The 16,813-nt window shown below is 40.5% G+C and overlaps 1 protein-coding gene across 6 annotated transcripts in view; it reads right to left on the bottom strand.

Moving 5' to 3' along the window:
* Positions 1–13,011, bottom strand: part of LOC102075671 (pleckstrin homology domain-containing family G member 3) — a 30,852-nt gene extending 17,841 nt beyond the window's left edge. For 3 of the 6 annotated variants that reach the window (XM_019349038.2, XM_005453322.4, XM_005453324.4), the window contains exons 1-2: positions 12,791–13,011; positions 7,413–7,477 (exon numbers count right to left, since the gene is read on the bottom strand). In XM_019349038.2, coding sequence (XP_019204583.1) covers positions 7,413–7,461 — 49 coding nt within the window. In that variant the 5' untranslated portion in view covers positions 7,462–7,477; positions 12,791–13,011. Of the gene's footprint in view, positions 1–1,531; positions 1,557–6,441; positions 6,621–7,412; positions 7,478–12,790 lie in introns of those variants that run through there. The other 3 variants (XM_019349039.2, XM_019349040.2, XM_025900891.1) reach the window with 3 other exon arrangements.
* Between the last annotated feature and the right edge of the window lie 3,802 nt (positions 13,012–16,813).

The following is a 16,813-nucleotide window of genomic DNA, read 5'->3' as shown; positions in this document are numbered from 1 at the left end:
GATCCTGTTAAGAAAGACAGAACCAGTTTTCTTGATAGAGGTAATAATATACTGTATATTAAAGTGGAAAGTTTAATAATATCTCATTTACACTCCAGAAGTACCGAGTGTAAATAAGGAGCAGGTCAAAGGGTTGCATCCATTTTTAACATAGGTGATGCATGCAAGCCGAGGTCAACTTTCCTTTTTAGCCATACATTACAAACTTGAAACCCCGTCTACTTATAATGTATAATTAGCATATTTGCATTCATTTACATTCTTCATTTCCTGTCTCTTCATTTTAAACAGCTCAGTGGACAGACCTGTTAAACCACAGATTATACAGAATGCTGGTGGGGAATGTTAAGTATAAGGGAGCTTAAGTGTATGGTCCAGAAAAAAAAATAAATAAATATTGTAGCCAAGCCACAAGTGTAATTTTGCCATTCACACGCCACAGTTTCACAAAGTGTTCTACCTCAGCTACAGCACAACACTCTCCTTTGTTTCAGCTGAGCATCAATACAGCTAGCGCCTTACTGAGATAAACATTAACCAAGTCAAGGCTAGAGTTTGAGATAGTGTAGTATTTGGACCACATTTCAAAAAGTCTCTTAACCTCAACAAGCCAAAGAGTAGAGACTGTGGAATTCTTAATGGATTAAAATAGGTCAGACTCTTGTAGCCTAAAATGGAAAAAAGCGAACCCTCTCATTGTAATTCTTTAAATTCCAGCTTCTTGCCTGTTAAGCTGAGGTTAACGTTTACAGACAAAGGTGTTTTAACGCTACAAGCATGACTTCCCTTTTTAACTCCTGCCTCTTTGAATCCTCTGCCGTGGACAACTGAATGCAGTTCAACTGTGTCTTAATACAATCTGTAACACGGGAGGTATTCCTTAAATTTAAAAAGCTGCAGCTCATATAATGAGATATATATCTGAAGACGATCATTCCTCAAACTTACTGGTATATTTTCAGTCTCCGTCATTACTGAAAAGAGACGCAGCATTTGCTTACAGAGGCGCTCTGTGACTAATCAGTCGAGAACTAAAGAAGTCTGTTTGTTTCCATTTCAGCCCAAGCTTATCAGACAGTTAACAAATGCACAGTTCATAAAACTCATCTGCCTCTGACATTATGATGATATGAGTGACATGCAGTCCCTAATAGGATGATGCGAGAGTTGAAGGGAAACACTGAAATGAAAACCCCTGCATCTGGTTATTAACTTTCTAAAAGGTCATAGACAAGATCGCCTCAGTCTCAAGCTTCATCTGTCAGAAGCTGCTACTGTATAGGGAACAATGAGTCCCTCCATATATACACTTGTATAAAACATTTACCAGTCTCGGTCAAAGACACATACAAAGTACAGATGTTACAGTTGGTAAGATGCTCTTGCAATAAGCTCTGCAGACATGATCGGGCATATCTCAGTACATTTTTTTTCCCAGGTAAATATTATCACCTTCTCTGGTAACATAAGCCACAGCATGCCGCAATGACGTAAGTTAATAGTTACATAACCCAGTGATGATGAGACTCACATTTATCCATCAGTTCATGCAAACCAGCTTCAGATACCCATGCAAATTCTAGCCAAGAAAAGCTCTGGTTTTTATTTCTGGGACATCTAAAACTACCCTCCATGTACTCGGCATATCTGTAATCTGTCTGGACTCAACAACACAGGAAGAACCAAACTCTTTGTAAAGGTTGCATTGCACAATGCAACGTCTGCTTGACTTGAAATATGAGGAAACCAGCAAAAGAAAAACAATGTCAGCCAAAGTCTGAAGAAGATTACAGAGCAGGTTACAAACTGCACCATGGAAAATATTACAAGCAGCAAGAAGTCGACAATTATTTGTAACCTAGCTTAATTGTGTTTGACAAATGCTTATACAGTCAAATTCAAGACCCTTTTTTAAAAATTCAAATATCTGAATGCTTACCGTATAGATAGAAGTGTTGAAGCCAGTAAGAGCCACAGAGCAAAGTCCAATTTTTCTAAATCAACATTTCCTATCTCCTCTTCAGTCCCTACAACTCCTATGATGACAATCAGTATGATAAATGAGTACGTGTCTTGTGATTAAAGAATAGATGTCTCCCAAAGAGACACACCTGTATGACTACTTTAGCTGAAGTTAAAAGAATCCCCCAAGTGTAGCTAGCGTTGTTAATGTGTCCCTGAAAATAAAGAGTTTGTGCTAAAGTTCCTCCTGCGCTACCCACTCTGACTTGTGGCCTTTTGTTTTCTAAGCAAATCAGGAGAAAAGAAACAGGAACACAGCCCGTATTTGTGTTCCACATGCAAATGCTTATTTGAAAGCAAAAAGAAGCACTTAGCATTAGAAAAGCATCTTTCTTTTACCATTTCAAAATTGATAAAATACTACACACACATGGAACACTATGAAACACCTCAGCTCCTCTAAATATTTCCTTTCTGAGGAAACTGTCATTTGCATGAGTACCTTTACTGGGATTAGAAAAGCACTGTGGATAACCATCCAAAAGAAAAAGCGAGTCCCTGCCTGCTCTATTAGCAAACTTCGCTTGGACGCTCCTGCCTGATTCATAATGACTCATGTATTAAATGACAATAAATTGAACACAGCAGACAATGAATCACCTGTAAAGTCACCCTGTGCTATTCCTATAGCCTTATCAGGAACTGGATGAGTGATGGTGATAAAGCTGCCGTCCTGTGAATAACTCTGTTTCTTGGGCACCAGCCTCTGTCTCGCAGTCGTTAACATTACTTCTGACAACTTAGGACAATTAAGTGATGGTAACCTGAGACACAAGTAAGTGAAATTTAACTTGTTGAATAAAGGGTTTGTTTCAGTCATTTATAAAGAACCTGGCTGTTTAAAGCAATGCAGTAACTATGTTTTTATTGTCACTTTCATTTGCCAAGTTATAACATGCTAGGAAAAGCAGAGTTCCTAATGGGCTCATTAATGAATTCACTCTCAAGCAAAGAACACAATCAGCAGTTTGTATTCATGTATATACCATAAAGAAAACATAAAACCCCTTTCCCCCCCCCCATAATCTGGTTGCACTCACCCTAATCAATGTTCTTATTGCTTTAGAGATTTAGGTATTATTACTTGAATAATTATCTAGATCATTCTTAACTAAAAGGAAAGAAAACAAGTTTGTAACTCAGTCATATCAGAAGCAGCCAATTTCATTGTACACAGTCTATATAAGTTTCAACTTGTCTGAAGTGTGAATAAAGCAGGAAACTGCACCCATGAGCACAACTGGCCCATGTACTGTAGCAGCAATGAGTCTGTTTTACTTTAACTGTCAGAAAACTATGAATCATTAGATTACTATTTACCATTAATAGATTATTGGAGATTGATATTGCTTAAAGATGCCTTTAATACTTAGGGTTTGTGAGAGGCACTAAAATGTATGTAGGATATGCAGAGGAAGTGAAGATTAGCATACTTTTACATCAACTCCTTTCTTGTTCTTGTTGCTATGCAATAAAAACAGCGGAAAAACAAAGTTGCCATAAAGTGATAATCTACCTAAAAATCAAAGCTAAACACATCAATATTACTGTCTAAAAGTAAGACTAAAGCCTGCACAAAAAAAAAAAGCTTAAACAAAAGACAGAAGCTGACAAAAACACCATAATCTGCTTCAGACCAGGTTAGGTTTATAGTCTAAATTACCATGGCATTGTATCCTGGTAAAAACCCCTAGTTAAAAACAGGTTGCCTCACCAACTACAAATCCTTTTTCCATAGTGGAGGCCTCAGCTCTAGAGACTATTGCTAATCTGCTAACTGATTCTTCAGAGCCACGAGAACAGTGTGTGGCCGTGTTTCTCTCAGGAGATAAGAGGAAATCTTGCTTCTCCCTACATCTCAATAAAACCCTTCCGCCACTCAAGATCCACTCCGAGCTTCCTCGTCCAACACCCCTTCACAACCTCTGGCAATGAAGTCCTCCCCCAGTGGCAGCTGGGAGACAGGGAGGGAGTCTTACACCGACTTCCTTGGGAAAAACTCCTCCCCACCTGGCCCCGGTGAATGGCTGCCCCACAGGAGGATGTGAGGGTGCCTCAGAGGATTAGGCCTGGAGTCTTCACAGACCATTATCAAACAGCATGAGTCAGAACAGAGGTGATTAGACACTGAAACCAATGGCCTGGTTTGATTTCGTATTCCCTGACAGAAAAAATAAAAAAGGTCACGTCAAAGGTTTTCTGCTGTAAACAGTCCTTCATATGGTTTGATTAACACCACCTCACAAGGAACTTTTAATGTTGCGTTAATAATTAGCCTGAAGGTCGGTAAATAAACCGCAGTGAACAACAGGCCGAATACACATACACAAGCTGAGCCTGCATTCCTCACTGGCAGCCAAGGTCAAACTGTTGTACTGAGGAGTTTTAGGTGGGAATTCTGGTGTTCAAAAGTGAAACTAAAAGTCTCCCATTTACTGTCTGCAACATCAAACATTAAGATACATCTGTATTATTTTGCCCCCCCCCAAAATAACTTCCTAAAAAGTTACCAGTGTGTGGATGTTAAAAGGGGCACCTACTGAAAAGCTAGTCTTTAAGAAAACTATATGAAAAGAAAGTATTAGTCCTAATTCAATATGATAGGATGAAGCACTATGACTTTATCAGAATTAAAGTGACATTTCAGCAATGGAGATGTCTTAAAGAGTGAAAAAGGACAAAACCTCCTCTCAGAAAAACAAAACAAAACAACCTTAAATGTAATCTTCTAAAACTCCTCTGTGCTGGACGCAGGGTCCTAAAGGATCCAGCATGCCAGCTGACCTCAGTGCATAGGCATGTGATGATCCACTTAAGAAACTCCTCCATCAACAAGCCCCCCCACCTCCAAGACCTCTTTAGGCACACACACGCACCAAGCTCTGGATCCATTCAAATCATTTCCTCTGGACGACACACACTTCTGGGCCCCTGAGGTGTGAGCCCATTGTAAACTTTACCACCAATTTGACAATCTACAGCCAAACTGCTGTCCTGTTAGCGCCTCTCTGCCGAGTCCACGCGGGCTTGTGTCAGCACAGCTGTGTGCGGCGTGGAGACGAGAGGTCAGAGGGGAACCGTTCATTTACTTCACATGAAGCCGTTTATCACATGCAGTGTTATAAAGGGTGTGGTGGTGTTTTTTCTTGGCATTTAGGCCCCAGTAAAGTTGTGTTACTTTGCACTCAAATAAAGAATCTTGTTATGACACCAAGTTCTCTGTCTTCGTGTAGATCACTAAATACGACACAAGCAAAGGTTTTCTCATGCTTAAAGAGTTTAAAAAAATCCTTCACTACATTTATTACACAAACAGTCTTTCACAATAACATTACAGTATAGCTCGATGTCTGCAGGGTGATTAGAATATTATATATAAAATGGCCTTTAGATTGTCAACTGACTGTAAAGTGCTAAAAGGAAGTTGATGCAGGGTTTTATAGATTCAAATGAGATTCATAGAGGCCATCTAACTGGAAACAGCCTGTAGCTAATGTGGGTAATCCACTGGAAGAGCTCTATAGAAGGAATGCCATTGTGAGAGGATGTAAAATAATTCATTCTGAAAGAAAGTCTTGTAAAGAGCAAAAAACCAAACAAACAATTCTCTATAAATTAGTTTGTATTGTGTATAATTGATTTGCACAGATGTATGCAAGAATTGTGCTGACATACAGGACGAGGAGCTGTCTGGGATTTCAGTCCGAGTTCAAATCGATGCAGAACAGGAGTTGTGGCAGGCTCACCTGAGACTCCATGTGATTTCCGCTACAGACAATTAGGTAGAGAAAGAGTTCCAGTCCAGGAGCTCCATTAACAAGCCCACTCAGAGATGTAGCCATCCCTGCCATCATCTATTTATGTCCACAACCCTATGCCCACTGGTCTGGAAAAGCTGCAGTGAATGGAGATGATCCATCCGTCCCCCTAGAACCCCTTTAAAGCTGTACATTCTGCACACGCAGCTACATTCCTGCTTGGGGTTAAGTAGGTCACGGGGAACCCTTATCTTTGAGAGAGTCATTTCATGCAGCCTCAGGCCTGTTAATGCCTGGATGAACCTTGTCAGAGATTAGACACACATTTTCCTTTTTTTGAAACGTCAGAATATATGGATTACACCTGTCCTCGAGCTACAAGGGTTGCAACTGTGCATTTTCACATTCTAACGCAGTAATGAAAGGTACATTCTTACAAAAATTATTAGGGGCACTACAAACGTTACCCTACATCCTTAAATTTGTCTGGGGGAGAAAAAAAAAAAAGCATCTTGGTTGATCCTTATTATGTGTAATATGACATGGCCCCTATCCAAAACCTGCAAGTGGCAATAAAAACGCCCTCTTTTCACTCCAAAAATCCTCTGACCTTTCAGAGACACCAGAGCTGGACTGTAACCACAGCCTTTTTATTGTTTACCTTGAAGAGACAGGTCTTCCTTTCGCCACATGCATTTCTCCAGCCTGTTAACCGCATCCAATCATCACCTTCCACAGAGGGCACATTACCAGGTGCCCTGCCCCTTAATCACCATCCATCCATCCACACAGCAGGGGGGCAGGTCAGTCACACTTTAACTCAAGCTGAAAAGGATTTAACCGCAAGTGGGCTTTACTGCCAGGATGATTATGTACGAGTCACACGGGCTATAAAAAAAAATAAAAAAAAATGTGAGGACATTTACTTGGTGCAGAGTGACATTTTGAGGAAACAGACACATATTTTCATGGAGGGCGGCACACGTCTCCTTTTCACCAAAGCTGAATCAGTGGAATAGGCGTAGGGGGGGAAAAAGGCCACCATTTATACATTGGTAGTCTTCAGCAACAGTGAAAATCCAGCACCAAATGTGTTCAGTAGAGGAGAGAGGAGAGGTGTGGGGGTGGTGGAGGACTGAAGGACAGAGCAGGCAGACAGATACAAAGAGGCCCTATGTCTATGTTGTGGCTCTGTGACTAAAGATAATGAACACTAAAATAATATGTAATTTGAGTGGTCCCCAGTATATAAGGTCAGCACTACTGGCTAGACTACCCATCTTGGCTGCCTGAGACACATTCGGGTTTGATGTGCATGTGTTCAGGGGTTTCAGCTGTATGAAGGGGGTTGGCCAAGATCCACATCCACACAAAGAGGCTCTCTACCAGCCAGGAGTGTAGGAGGAGAGTTCATTGCTCTCTCAGCTGTGCCTCTACATTTCCTCTATTCTTCTATTTCCAGCATTTTACATTCACCTCTGCTGTACTGCTGTGTTATGTTAGCACAGTGTCCTGGGTAACCAGATATACCAGCAGGAATAAACCTACATATTAAAACCCTATATCATGAAACTAGTCAGTTTATAGACAGCAATCACCAGCGTTTAGGTCATATAAAATATGTATGTTTACCTTCCCCCATTGGGCCCTGGTGGAGAGCAGAATGGGTCCCCTCTGGCATGGCACGCGGGCCTCTGCTGCATACAAGAGAAAATATGAAGGGTCAAAAGAGAATGGAGGCATTTCACAGCAAGACATACAGCGTAATATTAAGGGTAAGGGTAATATTAATTAGATTCACTGGACTGAGCTGTAATTGAGAAAAATGCTTTGTTTCTTTACAGAGTCATTCTTGTCTCATGTGGCTCTTCTTTCTGACTAGACATAGCTTACTGAGGTATTACTGCATAAAACACAGAAATTTTCCATTCCCTGCTTACAGCTCTGTGTTGGCTCATGTTAGCCCCTGGATAATGCAAAGTGGCAGTAAAGGTTTTGGTATGCAGAGGAACAGGAGCTCATGCTAAATGGTGTAAGAAACCACTGAACATGGACATAAGACAGCTCGCCACAACTAAGTTAACGCTACAGGATTCGAGTGATACGAGTATTGATTCTACATCCTTAAAGTGGACTCATTATGCTCATTTTCAGCACCATTATTTTATTATTGGATTCCACTGGAGCATTTGCATAATTCACAATTCAAACCATTTTATCAGGCACTGGTGTGGAGTCTCGGTTCATCCGCTGTATGGAAAAAAGAGATTTTAGCCACCTCACCTTTCGTCTGATTGTCAACCTCTTGTAAACAGAACACATCAAATCAAAATAATCTTTTATTACAAATATAACTGTCTAGTGAGATTACAGGTTCTCCCTTGGTGGTAGATATTTTTCCTTTATCCCTTATGCCAGGCTGCTGTGTTCTTAATAATGAGCCGTGTCCTTTCCAGAGCCACTGTGCTGCCAGTTTCTCACATCGCTGCCTCTCAGTCTCCTTACAGCAAATTAACACAGTGCATGAGAACTTGTCTCTCTGCGATTCCTGGTGAGCCTCCGGCCTTCACATTCTTGGTCCAGCTAGATCAGAGGAATAGGAATTCTTCAGGGATTAGGATGGGCATTGTTCGTAGTTCATCTGCTGGCCACTGTGCAGAGTTGACAGCCAAGCCAGCCGAGGCCAAACGGAGCCCGCTGCCAGGAGGTTCACCAATTAAGATGTGCAGGAATGTAAAAAGAAAAGTCACCGAGCTCAATCTATTAAGATCACTGCTACACCGTGGGGTCCCTGCAACCACTGGCTGGCATAAAGTAAAGACTGTTTGGGGAACCCCCCCAAAAAAGGCCCCAACAAAAAATTATGACACATAATTCTTATTATTTTTTAGGAATCCAAGAATGGACTAGGACAAGTATGTAATAAGAAAAAATAATCCTCCTTTAAAAAGTTAAATGTGGGTTTTGTGTTACGTTTACTTAATTATCTAAAGATATCCTGTGCAGTGTTACAACACTGGTAGCACTTTTACACAATGTCTTTTGCAATGGCAGGAAAACACAGATGCAAGAATGCATGCACACAGTACATGATAAAGACTTATGCATGGCTTAAAAATATCTCATTAATTTACACCATGTGGTTGTAGGTACTGCAACCAAAGGTAAGACAACTGTAGCTAGCAAGTACAGATGTAAATGCATTCTGACATTAATAAGCAACACTAGTTTTTATTGTTAAGATAAAATGATTTTTTAAATAAAACGTTGTAAAACTACTCAATATAATTATTTTTAATATTCCTGAGATTAGAAACTGACATCTAACCAACATATCAGTTCTATTGTGTTGCCTTGCACAACTGGTATCAAACGCTGCAAAAACTCAATAAATTTGACCTTTGACTAAGCTCGGCCAATTGATTTTCAAGTGCTGGGTTAATATACAAAAACGCAGTACTGATGCTGAGAAACAGGCTTTGAACTTGTCCCACTGACCAGTGAACTAATAAAATCCTCTGATAATCCCACCTACTATGACCTCTGAGCTAACCTTACCAAATGACTGGACCAAAACTATGCTAATCTGTCTTTTGTCAATCAGAGGCTAGACTGGGAATAATGGGCTCAAACCTAGATACAGTGCAGACGTCTGGGTCTTAAAAATGTCTTATCAAAGGCTGCTTGTAGCTGTAGAACAGTGGCTTTGGATTGTAAGTTTTAAGATGCCTAACAGGACACTGTAACTTAATCTTAGAACATCTGGACAGTATCATCAACTGTAACTAATTAACTTTTACCTACATTAGCTGACATATGGCAAATCCAAATCCTTGTTTTCCTAGGGAGGGACAGTGGACAACTTTTGAGTCCTAACGAAAACATGAAACACACGACCAACATTCATGCCAAACTGACCACCTGTGCTCGAACTAGTTGTCATTTCACACAAATGGAGAACATTTGGTTCCCACAGCTGATGACTGCGCTAACCGCAACATGAACCTCCCATATGGGAATTTGCAACTTGCCCCTTAATTGAAGACAGATGCCACAAGAGCCAGGCTGACAGTTATTAAAAGAAAAACCTGCAATGGATCATTTCTTTAGACCAGCTGATAAACTGGTCTGAAGAAATGTTCCTCTAAATGGCACGCTTTACAGTGATCCGTATGATTGGCAGTAAGAACTCGAATTCCTTTCTTTAAGCAAAACAAACTGACATTTAAGGGGAACAGATGCTCGCAAACATGCAGTACTTGTGCAAATAAATAGGAAATGTCATCAGCGTGGTCTGAAAACACGCAGACAAATGTGTACCTTGAATCAACATCACTGGTTTGATATGTTATAGGAAAGTCCCCAGGGGCTGATAGCGATCTATCTGGAGCATTTTTTTTTTTTTTTTTAAATCATTGACCGTTCATGGATGTTATGTGGAAGTGAGACTAAAGAACATGTCAACAGAGGAAATCAGAGAAAAATGATACTTCTCCTCTTGGGGATATGTGCCACTTTCTCTCTCTCTTCAGGCATATACAAGGAAGATGACATCATACTGCCAACTATTTGATTGCATCTGCTTTTAAAACACTCCCCAAAGAAAGCTTCCATGCACAGGTTGTCGTACTCCCAAATGATGACGCACAAGTCGGATTCAGAATGAAAAAAAGGACCTTAATTGGGCTTTTGTGAGACAATTAACAACACAAATTAATTTCCCATGGTGCAGAACAAGTTGATGGGAGGAGGAACTATAAATAGAGAATTCTTGCAGTACTTCTCTTTTGCATCACGGTGAACAAAACGTGTACCCAAACGCAGGCCACGGGAAAGTGAAAATATGACAAGTTCCCCTCGGGATGTCTTTACTCAGTCACGGTGGGGTGGATTTTCTTTATTTCTTTATCATCAGGCAGGACGGATGTTTACGCTCTGAAGGAATAAAAATCTGACCTGGAACGGCCCGGGATTCTATGAGGTAACCGAGACAGACTCTTTATTATTTCAGCATGGGTGCCTTGTTTATTTTCCACAACCTCTCTTACCCCGTCCATCCTTGTAGAAAATACCCCTTGAAAAATAGCCTTTATGTGAGTGCCCCCTTTCCCACATTATTTCTGCAGTTTGCCCCCTGACACACAGGCTTTAAGACTTTAAGACCAGCTTTTCATTCACCGGAGAAAACAATACACCCCAATGGTCGCTGTTTGTCTCAATCAAATCCGCAACCTTTACAAAAGACTCTGCCCTAACCTTCCCACAGTCTCTTACTTTTAACTCTGTTGCATATGTGAGCGTGAGGCTTAAGTGAGGTGATAAGTGACCCATCTCAATGAACACCCACAGAGTTGTGCCCATATGGTCTGCGTACAATTTAGCCAAAATAGCCTTTAATGGGAGAATAATTGTTTCCCAATGTGGTGGAAAAGGAGAACGAGCGATTTTCACTTCCCCACCTGAGGCCTATAACCGTAGAATGCATACCTGGCGTGCGAGGCTGGAAACTGCCATCTTAACGTGCAAATGACAAGTGAAGACTTCAAGTTCTGTAAAATTATAAACGGTAGACAACCAGAGGGAAGGCAGTCCTCCATAATGTCCTGCGGTGTTTGGAAGGGAGAGGACCGGACTGAGGGGTAAAATTAGGCAAGTCTTCAAATAGAACTGGAGTGTGCACGTTTAAAGGTACATTACACTTCTTTTGCAAGCCAAATGGTCCATTGGGCCTTCTTGAAGGCTTGTCAGTACTGCAACGACAACGTCCCTTGGGTGTCTAGAATACCAAATCTCTTGTGGCACTCAAGTCTCCCCTTTCAAGTAAACACAATGCTGTTAGTCCCTGTTTAAAGACAACTTTTAATTCTTGCAGTCTAATCCAAGCTGAAATTTAGAGGGAAAAAAGGGGCTAAGGCAATTCAGGACTATAAAAAAAATTCTCAGAACAGCATCAACTGAGCAACGAATGGCTAAATAATAAAGATGGGGATTTCTGAGACTCTCAAAAGAAAGAATAAGACCTCTATATAGATGAATCCAGCCTTGGATTCTGCAGCTCTGGTAATTTTATCACAGCTGCAGCATACCGAGACTCTGGAAGAAGGATTTAGAGGCCAACTCTGAGATCCAAGACACACTTGGGCAGTTTCCTGTCTGGACCACCTTAAAGGGGGAGTGCTGTTCATCGCACTGAGGCAACATTTAAGTGGAATAAAGTTGCTTCGTTATTGTCTGAAAGGTCAAGTGAGGTCAAAGAGGCAGAAGATTGAACTTTTCAGCCGTAATTGATTGATTTTTGCCCCATTCTTATTCTTCAGCAGCTGGTGGGGACGAGTCATTAAACTACCATTTAAAACTTCCCTGTGTCTCACTGGGGCGCTCATTAGAAGAAACAATTAGGATGGTTGGGGCCAAGTATGCGCTCTGTAGGGGTGGAAATTGGATGCGAGGAAAGAGGAAATGGCAAGTGATTCAGCTGCAGAGGGAGGACTAGTTTTTCTCACAGGATAAGCGTGGTAAAGTGGAAAATGTCTGTAATGAGAAAAAAAATACAGACTGTAGCAGCTGACCAAAGTTCACTGAACGGAGAGGGTTTTGCGTCAAAGACAAACAGAACTTATCTGACTGAAACTCGTGTCCACCTCAGGTCCTGTGAAATTATATTAAACAGAAACTGCAATTCATGTAAAGTTAAAGACGAAGAGATTCTTCATAAGGAATGCGTTATGAGTACGCAACCAACTACACAGCTCATCCCTGTCATAATATACACGGAGAATAGATAGGTATGCAGATGTTTTGTAACGCTCTGGCGGTTTCGGTCATCTGTCTTTACTGAAACTGAATAACTGAGTATTTGTCAGCTCGAGACGTGCTTCACAAAGACAATTACTTTATTATTTTACCCTCTGCAACCACCGAACAATAAAATAAACCATGCAGTGTGTCTTTCCAAAGCTAACGTTAAGTTAGCCAAGATTTGGTGAAGTTATCAAAAGTAGCCCACGTACCGAATTCGCCAACTTCTCTCCTTCCAGCGACTACAATCCTCAGTAAACCCTTTTTTCTTCTGTGGTTTCTGGCTGAAAATATGCAGGTTAATCCGTTAGTTTAGTCTCTTCACATGGCACATGCAGCTCAGACACACACATCCCAACTGCAGGTTATCAGCTCGTACTGCGTCCGACAACTAAACCCTGCATCTTTGAAGAACTGCGAAGAACTGATGCCGCTTTCACGGTCCATCGGAAATAGCGCTTCTAGGTCCATGCTACCCCACTAATTGTAAGTCAGCATGGCTTAGGATGATAAAATTATGTCTTGCATTACACCCCCTGCTATTTTACCTTTAATAAGGATTAACAGTGTATGTCCCAGAATAACTGCTGTTTTTATAGGGTGTAGTTTACTTTGTTGTTCTAATTCACAATTGTAACTCACTAACAACAATCAAAACAGACGTAGCAGGATAGCTCAAAGTGAAAAAAAAATTGCTTATATATAAGTCCGTCTCTCGAGTATTCAACAACAAACAAGACAGGGGTGCCTCCAGAATATTTTCATAGTGGTGGTTATGTGGAGGCGACTAAAAATATTGCGGTGGCACACCAAACACAGAATTTCCAGCTTTATTATTATTTAATATTATACGTTAATTGAAAAATATGGCAAACAAGAGTGAAATAAAAAGAATTATATGCCTAGTTAAGTTTCTAATATTAAAGTTAAATTTGATATTGCTGAAAATAAATACATATGAAAAACAGACAAGATTTTGAAATCCAAACTCAACTTCCTCTCTCTTGTGCTCACGTTTATTAAAATTAATACCGACATGGGACAGGGACACTCTTGGCAGACGACCCCCCCCACACACACACACCACCACCACCACCACCAGTGGGGCCCCCGACGGTGGCGCCCCTGAAACAAGGAGCGCATGAAATGTACGTACTATTTACGTACATTTACGAGAGGGACGCGAACGCAGCAAAGGAACGCCTGTTTTGGATGCTTGGTGGGTGTCAGATGTGTTCCCACATAACGACATCTGGACTGCATAGTACATATATATATATATATATATATATATATATATTTTTTTTTAAATAAAATGTTGGGTCCTTTAACAATAAATAAATAAATCTATAAAATCATATTTACTCCCACCCACGGAATATGTATGCAAAGCAAAAGCTTGAGAAAGCCATTGTAACCTACCCCCGCCAATAACTTTTACGAGGGTCAGGTCATTAGAAATGGGGACTTCACAAAAGATGGTGTCAGTGAGTGTATTGGGTGGGTGCTAATTTATGTGCGCTATTGCTTTGCGCAACCCCCTCTCTCCTGTCCTCCTGAAAATAATGTCACCATCACCGCAGAAGGCTGGAGACAGCATGCTAGACCACTTTACAGAAGGAGTCAACACGATGGGAAAAGTCAGCTGTTACTGTCCCATACACATTAATGAACTTAATGAACTTGACATACTCCAACCCATCTACAAAACGTGGCTGAAATTGGTTGAATTGGTGATTTTAAGTTAAACATTAGAAAGGCCAATATCGCCATCTGCTGGGAACCATTGCATCGGCTTCTAACAGTGACCAGATAACTACAAACTACCTATGGGGCAGTGAAAACTGAATGTGTGTCATTTGTCATTTACCATTCACACAGACACACACATATCTATACATATACATATATAATTTAACTTTTCTGACCTTATTTCTGACCTTATTGTTAATAGTCTTGCAAATAAGTGATCAGCTGGTGGTTATTGCTATTTGTAATTACAGCATGTTTCATTAAGGATGCATCCAAAGATGGCAGAATTTTAAACATTTTTAGCCAAATGAGAGGCACATAAATTAGTCCCTTCTTTATATTTAGTTTCAAGAAGTCAGAATTTCACTTATTTTTTAAAGTGGTTTTGAACAATAGTTCTCCAAGCTTTCTGATGGTCTTTTAAAGTTTTTCTTTGGATGCATCCAGCAACGTACACGGTACTAGTGATGGGAATTCTGGCTCTTTCTAGAAAACCGGCTCTTTTGGCTCAGCTCACTAAAAAGAGCCGCTCTTTCGGCTCCCAACCAGCTCTTCAGGTTGTTTTTTGCTTGGAATTGCATACAGAGGATTCAGTGCATAAATAAACTTTCTGAACCCTTTATCATTCACAACTGAAAATAGTTGGAAATCAAGTGCAATCATTTTTGCCCGGTCTTTATAAACTGAGTTCTGTCTTGCTGGGGTCACAGACTTCTGCAAAAACTGTCTAATAGAGCTCTGGGTTGGTTTAGGTGGTTGTGGTGGTGTACTGTATGATACTGTAGATGCAGCAGCAGCAACAGTTGCAGTAAACACATTGGCACCATCATTAATATCACACTCAACTGACTGTGTTTTATCTTCCCATTGCACTGATGGGTGGACAGTTCTCAGGTGGCTGTGCAGGTTGTTTGTGGAGCCGGCTCTATATGATATTCTTTTCTTGCAGACTCTACAGTCTGCCTTTGTATTGTCAATAACATGGAAATGGTTCCAGATTTTGCTTCTTTTCTTGGTGTCACTCATTTTCTTTGCTATACCTTTCTAATGTGACAATGTTGTCTCTTGTTGTTGCCCCTGGCTCTCTTTCTCTCTCCCTCCTGCTCTGTTCCTGTGCTACTGATGGTGCCTGAGAGACGCATCCAGCACTTCAGTTGACCCAGTCTCCATTTCAGCCAGTGGTGTTGCAGTTCACGCTGTGTTGAAGAATAAAGTTGGGCATAACAAATATTGACTTTCAAACATGTTAGAATTGTACAAACTCTGCACATTTCAATAAATTGCTGCATCTATTTCCCATTTCCCTGGGGAAATATCACGAAATGAGAGGTGGTTCAAAACTTTTGCACAGCAACGTACCGTACTGTGCAAAACTGAAATTAATATTCTCACTTAATTTGCTTTGTGATAGTTTTGATCCTATTCAGAGAAATCAGCAGAGCCTGTGACTTTATGGTGAGTTACAAGTTTCCCTGTTGGGCAATAAAAGCCTTATTTTTAAAAAACTGCTCTGCAGTCCTTCATAAAGACAGACAACTGGTCACCCTAGTCAGTATGTAAATTGTGTATGATGTGTTGTTTAAAACCATATAATGCAAATTTGCCGGTGTAAGAGATTTTAACATTTTATTTGAAATAAACCGACATGATCACTTAGATTCTGTTGCTCCGACAGGTTTCAGCACTTCTTCTTTCAACAACCAGATCACCTAGAAGCCAGCAGAGGTCAGCAGAAAGATAAACCATCTGCACTTTGTATAATCTCATGTGCTAACCGTATATCTGAACACAAAATTTGGTTATCAGGACTTAACATTTTATATCTTGTAAGTAAATGACAATAATCATATTAATATGACTTCCTATCCAAAACCTTACAAGTGTGTCTGTGCGCTTCCCCAGATCTGTTCATTGATACAATCCTGTCTCAGCGGTCCACAGACAATTCCTGCACCTTATGGTTTGGTTTGTGCTCTGACATGCACTGTCAACTATGGGACCTTATATGGAGAGGTGTGCCTTTTCAAACCATGTCAAATAAACTAAATTTACCACATGTGGTTTCTAATCAACTTGTAGACACACCTGACAGATGGTCAGTGGAAGCATCCTGCTTCCACTGACCATCAGTGCCACGGCAAAGGCTGTGAATACTCATTTACATGTTTTATTTTTGTTTTTTATTTTTAATAAATTAGCAAGATTTTCTAGCAATTTCTTCTGTTTTTGTGTTGTGCATTGAAGAGGTCAAAAATGAATAGAATCCATTTTGTAATGAGGTTGGTAAAATGTTGAAGTGAACCCATGTCATTAGTTTCCTGATGTACTATTATATTACTTTTTATGTTGTTAAAGTGTGGAGAAAGTGGAAGTGTTGCATCATGCCACTGAATGGCATTTGACAGGATGTGGTTCTATTTTCTGAAACTGCTTAAACAGACACCAGCCGAAGTGGTTTGACTCATTTCAGCCTCAATCATTGC

The sequence above is a fragment of the Oreochromis niloticus genome, linkage group LG19, assembly GCF_001858045.2.
Source record: "Oreochromis niloticus isolate F11D_XX linkage group LG19, O_niloticus_UMD_NMBU, whole genome shotgun sequence".
NCBI lineage: Eukaryota > Metazoa > Chordata > Actinopteri > Cichliformes > Cichlidae > Oreochromis > Oreochromis niloticus.
The sequence above is the reverse complement of the archived record's forward strand: the minus strand, read 5'-3'. Positions and strand labels throughout refer to the sequence as shown.